Source organism: Gossypium hirsutum, chromosome A09, assembly GCF_007990345.1.
Source record: "Gossypium hirsutum isolate 1008001.06 chromosome A09, Gossypium_hirsutum_v2.1, whole genome shotgun sequence".
Taxonomy (NCBI): Eukaryota; Viridiplantae; Streptophyta; class Magnoliopsida; order Malvales; family Malvaceae; genus Gossypium; species Gossypium hirsutum.
Window position 1 is genome coordinate 64,073,559 of NC_053432.1, and position 14,593 is coordinate 64,088,151.

The window sequence follows — 14,593 nt, forward strand, 5'->3', positions numbered from 1 at the left end:
AATGTTACATCAATTAGGTGCTTTCGTCAACCTAACTAGTAGTATGAGTGTTAATTTATAAATTGCATGTGTAACTAGCATTTCAAACTTTTTTTTATACAATATTAAGGATAAGGGATGGGGATAACATGGTTTGAATCCATGTCAAACGAGTGTCTAACAAGAGCTTTAACCATCCACCGTTAAAGTCAACATTGTATTTAAAATTTTAGCTTAATTATTTCAACTAAAACCTCACTTAATTTTAAGATAAATATTTTATGTAATTTTTTGTTGTTTTAATGCTATTTTCTTGTTATTTTCTCCTTTTTTTGCTATCATTTTGCTATTATGTTGATACTATTATGTTGTTATTGTTTGAATATTGTATAACACTTGTTTTATTGTTAATTATGTTATTTTTTTAATGGCATTTACTTGTTAAGTTGTATCTATCTTAGTGTTATTTAAGTGTACATATTTTTTTCAAATTTATTTTTAATTTGTTGGGAAATATTAATTTTAATGTTTTTAGTATTTTTTGATGTATTACATTTAGCACTTTTATAAAATATCCAATGTGGTGCCTTAACTATTAATATGCATCCTATTATGGTACCTATACTATCAATAACTTATTTGGTATGTGTACTTTGAAAATGTTCAATGTAGTACATGAACTATCAATAAGTGTTTTATTATGGTACTCAATGTTAACATCGTTAGTGAATTACTAAACTAACCAATGAAAACTCAACACGTAGAATTTTGTTTTTTTCCACATCATCAAGTCCACATGAATAATTTAACATTATGTGAAAAACTAAATAGAACAAAAAAATTTAAATTAAACAACAAATAATTATACATATGGTTAATAAAAAATAAGTAAAATACTAAATTTACATTAATATTATTTAAAAAATCAAACACCTCAATTATTAATATTATTTATTGGCATAATGACTTATTTGGCCTTCTAATTTTATAAAAAAAAATCATTGTAGCTCTTTATTTAAAATTTGTCTTTTTCGTCTTTAAACTTGCATTGTTTGTTAAATAACCTCAAAAACGTTAACATTTGTTAATTATGTTGAATGAAAATTTTTTAAAAAGTATAAAAATTATTATGAAATATTTATTAATATTTTTAATTTAAAAAATAATTAATTATTATCATGGTATACATATGGATTTTGACATGAATGTCACATCTACAAAGTTAATAGACGTTAACTTTTCCACTATTTTAAAGTATCTTAATAAACAATACAAATTCAAGAGCTAAAAAAAGATAAAAAAAATAAAATGCTAAAATAAATTTTCTTTTATAAAATTGAATTACCAAATAAGTTATTATACCAATAAGCCACTGCTTAATTGAGTCATTATTCTTGTAATTGCTCAATGCGTGGCACAATTACTTTGTGGTTTAATCAAATGCAAAAGCAAAGTTCGCCGGATGGCTCAAATCGATTTTTTTCATCCACTAAACCCGAATCCAGCGCGAAGAATTTGCCACTTAAAAAAGAGGAAATATCATTTATTTATTTATTCAATCTTAGGTAAATGATCATTTACCAAATATAATATCTTTTTACCGAATCCACTATAATCTCTTCTTCTTCTTCTTCTTCTTCTTTTTCCTTTTAAAAATGAGTTTTTCTTGGATTTTGTTAAATAAATGAGTTTCTCTCCACTATAATCCTCTCATGCCAAGGTGCTTTTCCAAATCTTGGATTTTCTTTTTTAATTTTATGTTATAATTTTGATTCATTAATTCGCAGCTTACATCTGCTATTTACTTAATTAAACAATGGCATCGATAGTTGATTTCTTCGAGTTAAGGTAGTTTCTTTTATTCTAGAAATAATCTGATTGCTTATTGTTGTTTCCTTTTTGTTTTTTTAATGCTTCAGTCTTGAGGTGGAATATTTTGTTATGTATTTTACTCTTTATTTTCAAATTTAATTTTGTTTTATTGTTCCATTTAGTTTGATTATAATTTTACGAGGGGATCAGGCGAGTTCGGTTAGCATTTTAGGTTATATATTCTAATGCTTAACTTCGTAATTCTTATGCTGAATTATTTGTGATTTAATGGATTACTCTTTATTTTCATTTTTTTCTCGTTCAATTTAGTTTGATTATAAGCTTATGAAGAAATTAAACGATTTCGCAGTAGCATTTTAGTTGATATCCTAATGCTTAATTTCGTCATTCTTATGCTGAATTATTTGTGGTTTAATGGATTTTACTCTCTATTCAATGCTACTTTTTGTGTTCATTGTTCCATTTAGTTTGATTATAAGCTTATGATGGAATAAGGGCGATTTCGAGTTTTCATTTTAGGCGATATCCTGAAGCTTAATTTCGTATTTCTTATGCTGAATGATTTGTGGTTTAATGGATTTTACTCTCTATTTGCAAATTAGGTGATTTTCGGGCAGCATTTTAGTTGATATCCTAATGCTTAATTTCATCATCAATCTTTTTTTGGTTTAATGGATTTCGATCTTAGGTTGCTAGAAACCAACATTGTTACAGTTTCTAAATGCATAAACAAACATGACTAATCTAATTATGCAATTGGCGCTCAGGCTGGCTTTAAAGTAGAAAGGTCACCAGTCAAGTTGTTTGGATGCACATACACATAAGTAGCTAGCCACTAGACTTTAGGTGGAAAAGTGGGCATCTTGAAACCATTTTATCTAGGGTCTTTTCTGAGAACTTGTTTTGTTTGTATGATATTGAGTTTCATGGTTTTGTTTAGGTGATTCAGAATAATATACCAATGGCGGACCTAAAAGAACGTCTGCTCCCACTGAAACCCCAATCGGCTATAAATCTTAGAGGCACTACATCTCAGGCACCTGCCTCCGGACGTCAACCTTTCCAAGGCTTGGATTTATCTGGTTTAAAGAAGCGGGGCCAAGGACTCCGATCTTGGATCCGGGTTGATACATCTGGGAATTCCCATGTCATCGAGGTTGACAAGTTCACTATGATGCGTCGTTGTGATCTACCAGCTCGGGATTTACGGCTTCTTGATCCTTTGTTTGTGTACCCCTCCACAATCCTTGGCAGAGAGAAGGCTATTGTTGTAAATTTAGAGCAGATACGATGTATCATCACTGCTGATGAAGTTTTGCTCTTGAATTCCCTTGATAGCTATGTTTTGCAGTATGTTGTAGAGCTACAAAGACGACTAACAAGTGGAGTAGGTGAGGTTTGGCAACCAGAGGGTCCTGAGTTGAACCGAAGAAGCTTTAGGAATTTTGACAATGTGTATGGGAGTCCATCTCCCGATTATTTACCCTTCGAGTTTAGGGCTCTTGAGGTTGCTTTGGAATCTGCATGTACATTTCTTGATTCTCAGGTACGTGTCAACTAAAATGTCATTGTGTTTGACTTAATACGCGATGATAAACAAAGGTACTTCAATTATAAACTTGTGCTCCCAAAATTATTCTCTTGAGAATATAGCTTGCTGAAAAATGGAGGGTTAGGAATTGCAATTCATGAATTGGATATTGAATCTAAACTAGCTTGTGTGGTATGATGTAGTATCAAGTTTGTTCCCAGCAAAGTTTCATAAATCAGATTTTATGAGTGGACTTTCTTTCTCAATGTCCATCTTCTCACCCCTTTTTGCCTCATCCACGAAGATGACAATCTTTATATCCCTTAATATAAAGACTTTGTTTTTGTTTTGTGATTTAGTATCAATTTGTTTTGTTGACCTTTTTTTAAAAAGAGGGAATGATTATGTTCACACCGTCAGTGAGTAAGATGGATAGTCAAATGTTATAATTATTTATAATTTGTATAGTTAAATACAAAAATAAAATTATTCCTAAAATCTTGCATCCTAAGTCTTATACCCTAGATTATAAATATTAAACCTTAAACCTTTAATACTAATTTTGAAATTTTAAATTCTAGCATTACATTAAAAAAAAACAAATCTAACGGTTAAAAATAGTCTTTGCATTCCAAAAGGAATGATGTGCTTACCTTTTTCCTTTTACAAAATGGCTGGAAGTACAAGTTTGGACCAAGGTTGGCTCATTGACTAGTTTAGAAATTTCAATTGGGTTGGGTAAGATTCTCTTCCCTCTTGTCTATTGGAGAGAGAAAAGTGCAACCATGATTCTATGAGTTCCAACCTTTGAACCTTAATGTCATTTCTTTCTAAAGCCATTGAGAGAAAAGGGAAGTATAAGCATGACAGATAAAGTCTATCTGCAATTTCAAACATTGATCCTTCTTAGTCCTATAATATATGGTCTCCAACATCATGCGCTCCTATTTGTAAATTTATCGGGAATAGTTTTATGTTGGCTGTTTTTCATGAATTCTTGATCTTTACCTTCTGCCGTTTTCAAGTGAAAATGAATAGTTAATTATCACCCATCTAGAGTCTCCATCAAAATAATACTTAACTAATCTAAGGTGACATTAAAAATAGTTAAATTGTAAATTAATAGCAATTATTTGTTTGATGAACACCCTTATTTGATTGATGCAATGCTTACCTAATTGCCTTGCTAAAATAAAAATTTTGGTTTTAGAATGGCATAATCGCAAATCCAATTATTTCATGGTAACTTCATACAAAAGAGCCAATCTGTGTGCTTTCTTCTGCCAAAATTAAGTACTAATGTGCGTCTGCTACTTTATATGGAATGTGAAAAGTTTTGCTTTTAGCTGTCTTTCACTAAGGTGATAATTTCTGAGGAATGCTTTTGTGTTGATGGGGAGGCTCGAAATTCTAAGGGGATTATAACCATTTATGCTTCGATTAACAGGGTATTATTTACTTAATATGTTTTAGTATATGAGATAACAATAAATTAATTTAATTTGATAAATTTAGTCACTTACATAAATTGTTTTGGGAAAAAGAAAGATTTTTTTTTCTTATTTTGAGGTCTTATTTTTTTACTAGAGTCTTTACTTATCTTTCTATTTTCAAGTTTAAATTTGAATTGACTATTTTTTACTTTATCTAAGGACTGTAATACATGTCATAAATAAGCCTTTTTTCTCATGTTATCACACTAATAACCAAATGAGGCATTAATGATATCATGACTTTCGTATGTTGACCGTAAAAACAAATGATAATATTTTTATGTTTAAAGATAGATATTCTTAACACATGCATCAACTTTTTCACTTATATCTGAACGCACCTTATATTTTATTGAAGTTATAAGAAATCCATGATCTGGTTTGGAAAAAGAGTTTAGATTGGGATTACACATTAAATATTAATCATTTGTTACCAGATTCATCAGCTATCTTATATTTTATATTGTGAGCAACCTAATATTCAGTTAAAGTAGCAACAAATCAAAGGGGAAAGATTCTTGAGAATCAATTGCCAGCATTTTAATTTTTATGATGAGTATTAAAAATTTAAATTTTTAATTATTTTTTAATGAATGGTAAGTAAATTGAAGGAACCCAAAATTTTAAGTGTCGAAAACTGGCCAACTATGCTAGTGTGATGATTTTGTTGAAGAGCTTGCAGTATGCATGTTGCAGTTTGTTTAGTTACTTTGTTTTAGTATACAAGCAATGTTTCACAACTTATTAGGTTGATTAGTAGTAGTAGTTGTGTTTGGTAGAAGAAATTGTCTATAAAAGTCATGTATTACTATGATAATGGTAATGAAGATCAATTTTTCTTTTCTTGTTGTACGTTTGTGAGCAAGTAAAATATTTCATGCATCTTGCTACTTTGTTCTTTGTTCTTTGTCCTGTTTTCTACTTTTGTTGTTGATAAAACGCCAACAATTGGTATCATGAGTCTAAGTCTTCAAGAGCCATTGATTTTGCTTTTGCTATTTGTTAAGAAAGACAAAAGTTGTCAAAGCCTGTTATCTTTGAGGGATGATTGTTAAGGCAGTAGCAACTCACTCCTGTGAGACTCCCAAACAAACTTAGGATAACTAAGGGAAGAGTTGATGGAGTAAGAGCAAGCCTTCAAAGTGCGAGCTTGTTGAAGAGCAAACCAAAAAAGTGCAAGCCAAAGTGGCGGACAATTTAAGTGCAAGCCAAAATGGCGGATAGTTCAAGTAAAGCCAAAATGATGGACAATCCAAGTACAAGCTAAAATGGTGGACAGTCCAAGTACAAGCTAAAATGGCGGGCAATCCAAGTGCAAGCCAAAGCGTCAGACAACTTAAATGCAAGCTAAAAGTGGGTGCAAGCCAAAGTGGTGGATAGTCCAAGTACAAGCCAAAATGAGGGCAAGCCAAAGTGGTGGATGATCTAAATGTAAGCTAAAAGTGGGTGCAAGCCAAAATTGCAGACAACCCAAGTGTAAGCCAAAGTGGCGGACAGTCTAAATGCAAGCCAAAAGTAGGTGCAAGCTAAAGTGGTAGACAGTCTAAATACAAGCCAAAATGGTAGACAACCCAAGTGCAAGCCAAAGCAATGAACAGTCTAAATTCAAGCCAAAATTGGTGACAGCTAAAGTGGTGGACAGTCTGTCACACCCCCCAAAAATTGGCGAATTCAGAACGATGAGTAAAGTATGTATGTAAAATATTTAGGATTTACTGTGGGAGCATAATTCGCCATCTTGTTGGCCTGATGGCGAGTCAAAATATTGGCACATACTAACAAAGAATTCGCCCGTTGACGGTATTTAAGGCTTTGATTTCAAGGTATCGTCAAGTGAAGAAAGACTTAGCTCGAAAATGATACACCTAAAGAAGAGTACATTTCAGAGTTTTGGTTAGGCACAAGAGTCTACCAAGTGTATGAGAATGTTACTAGAGACTTAATTGTCTTTAAGGCTATCCACATATGAGTTATTGCCAAAGTATAGTACACTAGGTTTATTTGAACACTATTCATGTTTGTTCTCGTGACAAAATTAGTTGGGAGTCAGTTGAATTGATTAGACCCTCTCTGTGACTGGTCAAAATAGTACTAAAGATATTCGCCAGATTTTATTTACATTCCCCCAGATTTTTTTTTTGAAAAAACTAGGAGATTGAGTTAGGTAAGCATCGTAACTTGTTAAAGTCCATAGTAGGGGGACAATGAGTATATATCTAGTAAGAGAGTAGCCATTTCAGATGACTTTTCTTTCTACTTTACGTTTTGGTCATTCCTTCTAACCTAAATGTTCTTTTCTTCTTCGATGAGATAGAACTAAAATATCATTTAATTAATGGATGATTCAACCTTCTGGTAAGTCTTATAACCCTATATGTTATGATTGTTGATAAGGGAAGATGATGAAAGATGTAAGAACAGTAGGGTGTAAGTGAAAAGCCCTACCTGGGGTCACACGTAGTTGAAACATTATTAAACTAACTGTAAATGAGGATTCTAATAGAAGTTTCATGATCTCTTAAGTAATTGTTACTACTGGATCGAGAAGGAATGTTGAAACAGAAGCTCTTGGTCGAGGTAAAGGTGAGTCGGGTAAGTCTAAACTTGACTCTTGTGTCACGGGGCTAGATTTTTCATTTCGCGATTCGTATGGCCTTAGGTGATCCGTTCGCTCTAAACTCACCTGAGTTAGTCTTTACTCCCAAAAGTGAGGATTCCTTTAAAATTCCTCCAAGGTACTAATTTGTATAGCGGAAGTGGTTGTGCCAAAAGAAGCTACAAATGAACAACAGAAAGCCAAAGAAAGAATACACACAAAGTGTTTGAGTAAATCCTCAAAGAATTCTACTACTCTTAAGAATTCAACATACAATGGATGATTTACATATAAGGGGGAGGCTCTCTATTTATAGTTTAGCTCCCCTAAAACTGACAGTCAAGATCAAAATACATCAACGGACGAGATTAGCCTATTCCTTGATTTTAGGGATTTACAAGATTATACCATATCAAATCAAATCTACAAGATATGATTCTCTTACTTACTAAAAATAGCCTATGTTGCCATATCTTTATTATTGGGCCAACCAGGCTTCAATCTGATAGGCTTCAATAATTCTTGGAATCGGGCCAATTCTCGTGGGTTAAATGATCCCTATCTAATAGATCGACCTTCATGGAGCGTATCTTGTACCATGGTCACGGGCTTTGTACTTTGGCCAGTAACATTCTCCCCCACCCATTCTCGCAACGTCCTCGTTGCGACTTTTAAATAACACTGACTTGATTCACCTTGAAACTTTCTCGTTACCTTGGCTTCTTCCTGACTTGTCCTGTGATCGGGTTGTCCCTTCCTTCGGAACCTTTGCCTCGACTTTCGTCGCCTCTTAACTTGAACTGTTGCACTTGTTGGTACATCTCGTTGGCAAGAAGTATCCGTTCTAACTTGTCTCAATTTTGACTTGTTCCCACTAGAATCTCCTGGATTCTCACATCTTGGCTTCGTACTGCCTACAGTTCCTCGGCCTTATTGCTTAAGAACTTTGAAAGGGTCCCTACGACCTTGCCAAGCTAACAAGTCAAAATTAAAAACACAATCAGAGTGTTTACACGCCTTACTCGCAATATTTACTCACTTTGACTGCTTTTGCATCGGTTCTTCCTCCTCGAAGTCCAATACACCATCCACCTTCCCCAAAGGTGATGACTCTACAGTTGACTCCATAGGTCTCATGTCGATCTCTTGCTCCATTTACTTTTCCGAAGGGACTTTCGTAGTATTCCGTTCTATCGAGTTAATGCTTCTCCCATACGAAACATCTTCGACTAGTTGGATTGACTACAACACCTTGATCCCAACCTTCACATCCCATTGCACTGGCACTATAATTTTTGACAACGGATCAGTGACAATATGAATTTTATCAGCCAATAGAAGCAGAACTGTCTGAATCTTATCAAGGAAGTTTAAGCCAAGTACATAATCATAATTATCTAATTGGATTACCTCAAAGTCTTCCTTGCCCTTCCATTCGTTGATTTGTAGCTCCATATTACAAACTACTCCCACAGAGTTAGGTCCTCCCCAAAATTTACTGTCTTGATCTTCTTATTCGATTTCCTAATCGACAGACCAAGCTTCTTGGTAGCCTTTTCCAATATGAACAAGTCCAATGCTTCCGTATCAATAAGAGCACTCCGCTTTTGACCCGCAATGTTGATGTCCACAAACATCAACCCTTCTCCACCATTCTTTTTCTTAGGAATGAGCACCATTGAATTGACCCTCGATGTCTTTCCCTCAATAAGCTTCGCCTCTTTCTTCAGCTCGTTTTTCTTTTGGATAGTCGAAATCATCAATTTCTTCAGATATTTTCACAACATGTGTGGTCCTTGACAATGAAAGCATTTTATCTTCTTCTCCTTGTCCCTTGGGTTATTGGATCCTCGCTTCGCATCTCGTTGTTTCCCATGTCCACTTGTGCTATCAGTACTGTTGCCATCATCGCTAAGTCCCTCTTTATCTTTCTCATGGTTTCTCTCACCATTGCCCTTTCTATTTGGCTCAGATGACTTGAACTTGTTTTCCGTTAGACCAAGCTCAACAAAGGACTCTGCTTCGGCCATAGCTACAGTAAGTTCGGTGATTCCTTGCCTACACAACTCATGCTTTGCCCATGGCTTTAACCCATCCTCAAACCAATAGAATGCTTGCTTCTTTCTCACTCAAGTCAGAAATTTGAAGCATCAGCTCGCTACATGCCTGAACATACTCCAGAAAAATACCTTGTTATGTAAGACAACACAACTTAACCCGAGCCTCCTTCTCGACATACTGTGGGTAAAACTGCTTCTTCAACTCTCTTTGAAACTCCTTCTAAGTCTCAATTGCGTTCCCACCATGTTTCTCATCCGCGGACCTACAACGTCACCACAAGAGAGCCACATCGGTAAAATAGATTGAAGTAGTGTTTAGCTTAATGGCATCATCCTCGATGCCCATTGCTCAGAAGTGTTGCTCCATTTCTCACACGAAGTTGTCCACATCCCTTGCGGACCTTGTACCCTTGAACTTCTCCGGTTTGGGAACATCCATTACTTGTTGCTTCGGTTTTTAAGACAACATCCCATTACTCAAAGCAGCTTTGTAAATTGTGAGCTCCCCCTTAAGCTCTTCAATTTCTTTATTCATGGCTAACACCATATCCTTGAGATTCTCATCCCTCTCTATCAGCTTTTACATAGAGGAATTAAGTAATTCATTCATCTTTTCTGTATTGGCACTGAGAAAATCCAACACAAAATCTCTAAGTTGCTCTTTTATTGAGTTAAACCCATCTGTGCGTTCCTCGATAAATCAAGTGTCTCCTTCATATTCCCTATAGACTCCTCGAGATTAACCACTCAATTTTCCAAAGCTGTCAGTATGTCCCTCGAGCGACTTACTTTTCTGGCCCTCCCACGGGTTTACATTGGCTCATTTTGATCAACAACTTCTTTCGACATCCCAATAGTGCCTTCGAACTAATAGCTCAGATACCACTTATCACGGGGCTAGATCTTTTGTCTCACTATTTGTGCGGCCTTAGGCGATTCGTTCACTCCAAACTCGCCTAAGTCAGCCTTTACTCCTAAAAGTGAAGATTCTTTTAGAATTTCTCCAAGGCACCAATTTGTATAGTGAAAGCGATTGTGCCAAAAAAAGCTACGAATGAACAACAAAAAGCCAAAGAAAGATTGCACACAAAGTGTTTAAGTAAATGCTTAAAGAATTCTATTACTCTTAAGAATTCAACATACAATGAATGATTTACAAATGAGGGGGAGGCTTTCTATTTATAGTTGAGCTCCCCCAAAATTGACGATCAAGATCAAAATACATAGATGGACGAGATTAGTCTATCCCTTGATTTTAAGGATTTACAAGATTACACAATATCAAATCAAATATACAAGATATGATTCCCTTACTTACTAAAAATAGCATCTGTTGCCATATCTTTATTTTTGGGCCAACCAGGCTTTAATTTGATAGGCTTCTCCAACAATTATTAAAATTGGGCCAGTTCTCTGGGCTAAATGATCCCTATCTAATAGATCGACTTCCATGGGACGCATCTTGTGCCATGGTCACGGGATTTGTACTTTGGCTCGTGACACTTAATGTCATTTTATGTTGGCTATGGTATGGTTGATGTTCCTGTGAACTAATATGTATTCTTATAGAGTGATGTAAATATGTGTACATATGTTTTATTAGAAATATCTACAAGTACGTAAATGAAGTAAACAACATACGACATGATATGACATGTGGTATGCATGTATGAAAAATTAAGTATTAGAAAATATGATTCTGTCTTAGATATGAATAAGATTTTTATTGGTGTTTCTGCCGTAATGAGTTGACTCATAGAGTCTGGATGTGTGTGATATTTTGTTGTTGGTGTGAGTGTGATCATTGTCTAATATCTTCCTATTATATGATTCTAGTACTGACAAATATGAGTTATGTAAAAATGTAAGAAAAATAATTTCTTGTGTAACCGACTGAGAAATTTGCCATAGTAATCTGCCATGACAGGAAACTTTATGTATTTGAAATATTAGGTGATGCAAGTGTCCGCCAAACCTGGTTAGGTCCTGTATTGAAGACATATGAAATTCTATTGCTTGAATTAAAATGTTATATTTTTTTAAGAAATGGACTGATTTGAAGAAGCGATATAGCATGGGTTCTAATAATTGATGGATCCTATAAAAGAATACTTCAAAAGTAGCATTCGTTGTGTATCATTCTTAGAAGTGTATTCAACTATTATCTGTAAAGAAGTTGTGTAATGGGATTCGAAATATGGTATAAAGTCTATGATCTGCCAATTGAATGAAGAGCGTATAAGATGGTTAAGTGTAGAGATCGGTGTATGGTTATCCACTAACCAAGAATTAGAAAAAGTATCTATCAAACTCTGAAAAGAAGTCTAGAATCTTTAAGTTAATGATTTCAACAATATAGTTAAAAGGTAATACTGTTTGGGACTTATTGAGTTTCATATTGAACTTATGGGTGTTTATTTGCAATACAGGTTGTAAGATTTGAATCGGTTCACCGGAAGGGACAAGTCAGGAATGTGCCAAAGTAGTTGATAGTAGAGATATTATGCATATAGAGGGACACTTTTAAGAATATTTTTTTAAATGGAGAATAGTATTATACGCCACTATTGGGTCTGTTTTAATAAAGTTTTAAGTGATATTGTCTTATAATATCATTTAGAATCAATTGTAATCAAATAAACATTTATCTTCAGAAGCTATGACTTAGAATAATAAATAGGTAATAAGTATGTTCAGCAAAGTCTTTGTCCATTTTAAAATTTTTATTAAGTGTTTAATTTTAGTGGCATCCTATACTCAGATATGGTAAATCGGGTTGCGTATAAGGTGTTACACAGTCTAAATGCAAGTCAAAATGGGTGTAAGCCAATGTAGCGAACAATCCAAGTGCAAGCCAAAGTGGCAGACACTCCAAGTGCAAGATATTTCATAGCAGGATGGAGTATGTGCAAGAAGAAACAAGACTAGGCAAGATGCGTTTGAAGGCAAGTTGCAAACCAAGGCTGTGAAGGAGGAGAAGACTCTATATAAAAACCAAATCTGACAAAAAAGACTGGATAGTTAAGTGTGTGAGTCAGATATGGTTGAGAATGAGGCCAATGTTGTAGATGAATTGTTTAAGCAGGTCAACTTGAAACAAAGCATCTTGGGATTGCCAAGCTAAAAAAAATTGATGAATGATTGGTATTTGCAGTATGGAGGTCAATGAGTGTTGAAAAGTGGCCAACTATGCTACTGTGATAATTTTGTTGAAGAGCTTGCAGCTTGTATGCTTGCTGCAAAAACAAATTCCTTGTTTAGTTACATTGTAATTATAGTTGGCTGAAAATTAACAAGCTTGATGACAGCTTGTTGTGTTTAGGTAGCTAAATAACTTATTTAGTTGGCCTATTTTAGTGTACAAGCAATATTTCACAACTTTCTAGACTGATTAGTGGTAGTAGTTGTGTTTGGTAGAAAAAAAATGCCTATAAAAGTCATATATTTCTATGATAATGGTAATGAAAATTAATTTTTCATTCCTTGTTGCATGTTTGTGAGAAAGTAAAATGTTTAATACATCTTGTTGCTTTTTTCTTTGTCATATTTTCTGCTTTTGCTGTTGATAAAACACCAACATTAAGACCCCTTCTGTCAAGTATTTTTTTGAGAGAATCATGGCAACCTGTCATGGATCCCATAATATGTGAGGTCAGCTGAAGTGACTTGTTGAAAGTTTCTGTAAATGTTGCTTGTACTCTAAGGAAATTGTCTAACGTACAAGAATGAGGTTGAGAAAACAACTGAAACCTTGACCTTTGAAATCATTTGAGCTTGAAAAGGATTTATTCAAAGAAGTAAATGTTAGAAGGGCAATTTTACTGTGAACCTACCTAAGCAAACAAATCACTGAGAAGAGGTAGCTAATTGCCAATATTGAATGTCTAGGATACAGTACCATTCAGTATCTAGATTTTGTGTTTGTTCTTTCTTGAATCTTGGGATGACTTGTTTTACATTCATGTTTTGTTGAATTACTTATAATAAACTCTTTTTAGAGGATTAGGCAAATATGCCACAAGTCAGTCAGAGCATTAACTTTTACTTTCTAGAGAGAATATTTAATATGTTGTTATCACATTTGGGTAAAATATATGATAACTTCAATGTGATTTATAACTTCTCTCTTTTTTTGGCCATTTATGAGGAAAGAGTGGAGAAGAGGTTGTCCAAGGTTTGAAACTAGAATTTATGTCAACCAAAACCTTAGCATTAAGTCTTTTACCATTGTATTAGTGGCTTAGTTGGAAATTATTTTTTTCTCCTTATTTAATGCTCTCTAGTTCTGATAATGTGTTAACAGTAATATAGGTTCCTAGAAGCTTAGTGGATACTGGGGAGTTAACTAATGAAAAGCTGAGGATTAGACTAGTTATAACTGAACTATCAAAATTTGACCACTAACATTGTATTTTTATTGTGACCATTATCTACTTGTTGAGCTCTGGGTCCTTTTTTTTAATTAGTGCTTTTTTATTATCAATTTTTCTATTGTTTGCATGTGATTACTTTTGAGCAAGTTGGTAACTTATATGATGCTTTAAAGGCGGCAGAATTGGAAGTTGAAGCATATCCATTACTCGATGAGCTTACATCAAAGATTAGTACGTTAAACTTGGAGAGAGTTCGTAGACTAAAGAGCAGACTTGTTGCTTTGACTCGAAGAGTTCAGAAGGTATAAAGTATTTGCATTTACTTTTGCTCTCTTTCTCTCCCTGGAAAGTAAATGATAGCCTTATTTATTTTGATCAGTGTTGTTAAGGCATTTGACTAGGCATACCTTGCACCTTATAAGCTATATTTGTACCTTAGCGCTAGACAACAAAAGCAACTCAAAACCCTTTTGGGCTAAGCAACGAAAATTCTAGTTTACACTATTTAACATATGATTCCCTAAACTTTTATGTAAAACAAAACTTTTAACTGGTTATTCCCATTAGCTTCCAAAATTTAAATAGATATCAAAATTTATAACCAAATACTAAAATCTCTAATGGATACCAAAATCTTTAACATATATCAAATATTTTAACAAATAACGGTTTGTATGAAAAGTCGGTAAATATCCCTTTCTTATTTGTCAAGAAAAGAGAACCTATTA

The 14,593-nt window shown here is 34.0% G+C and overlaps 1 protein-coding gene across 3 annotated transcripts; it reads left to right on the plus strand.

Moving 5' to 3' along the window:
• The first annotated feature begins 1,404 nt into the window (after positions 1 to 1,404).
• LOC107889055 (magnesium transporter MRS2-1) lies at positions 1,405 to 14,318 on the plus strand. 3 transcript variants are annotated; one of them, XM_041076420.1, is made up of 3 exons: positions 1,405 to 1,544; positions 2,753 to 3,358; positions 14,039 to 14,318. In XM_041076420.1, the coding sequence occupies exons 2-3, from the start codon at positions 2,774 to 2,776 to the stop codon at positions 14,171 to 14,173; spliced, it is 720 nt and encodes a 239-aa protein (XP_040932354.1). In that variant the 5' UTR covers positions 1,405 to 1,544; positions 2,753 to 2,773; the 3' UTR covers positions 14,174 to 14,318. The 3 variants fall into 3 exon arrangements, with proteins under 3 accessions (XP_040932354.1, XP_040932352.1, XP_040932353.1); XM_041076418.1 differs by lacking the exon at positions 1,405 to 1,544 and adding an exon at positions 1,551 to 1,699 and having other exon boundaries at positions 14,039 to 14,312; XM_041076419.1 differs by lacking the exon at positions 1,405 to 1,544 and adding an exon at positions 1,706 to 1,827.
• The last annotated feature ends 275 nt before the right edge of the window (positions 14,319 to 14,593 follow it).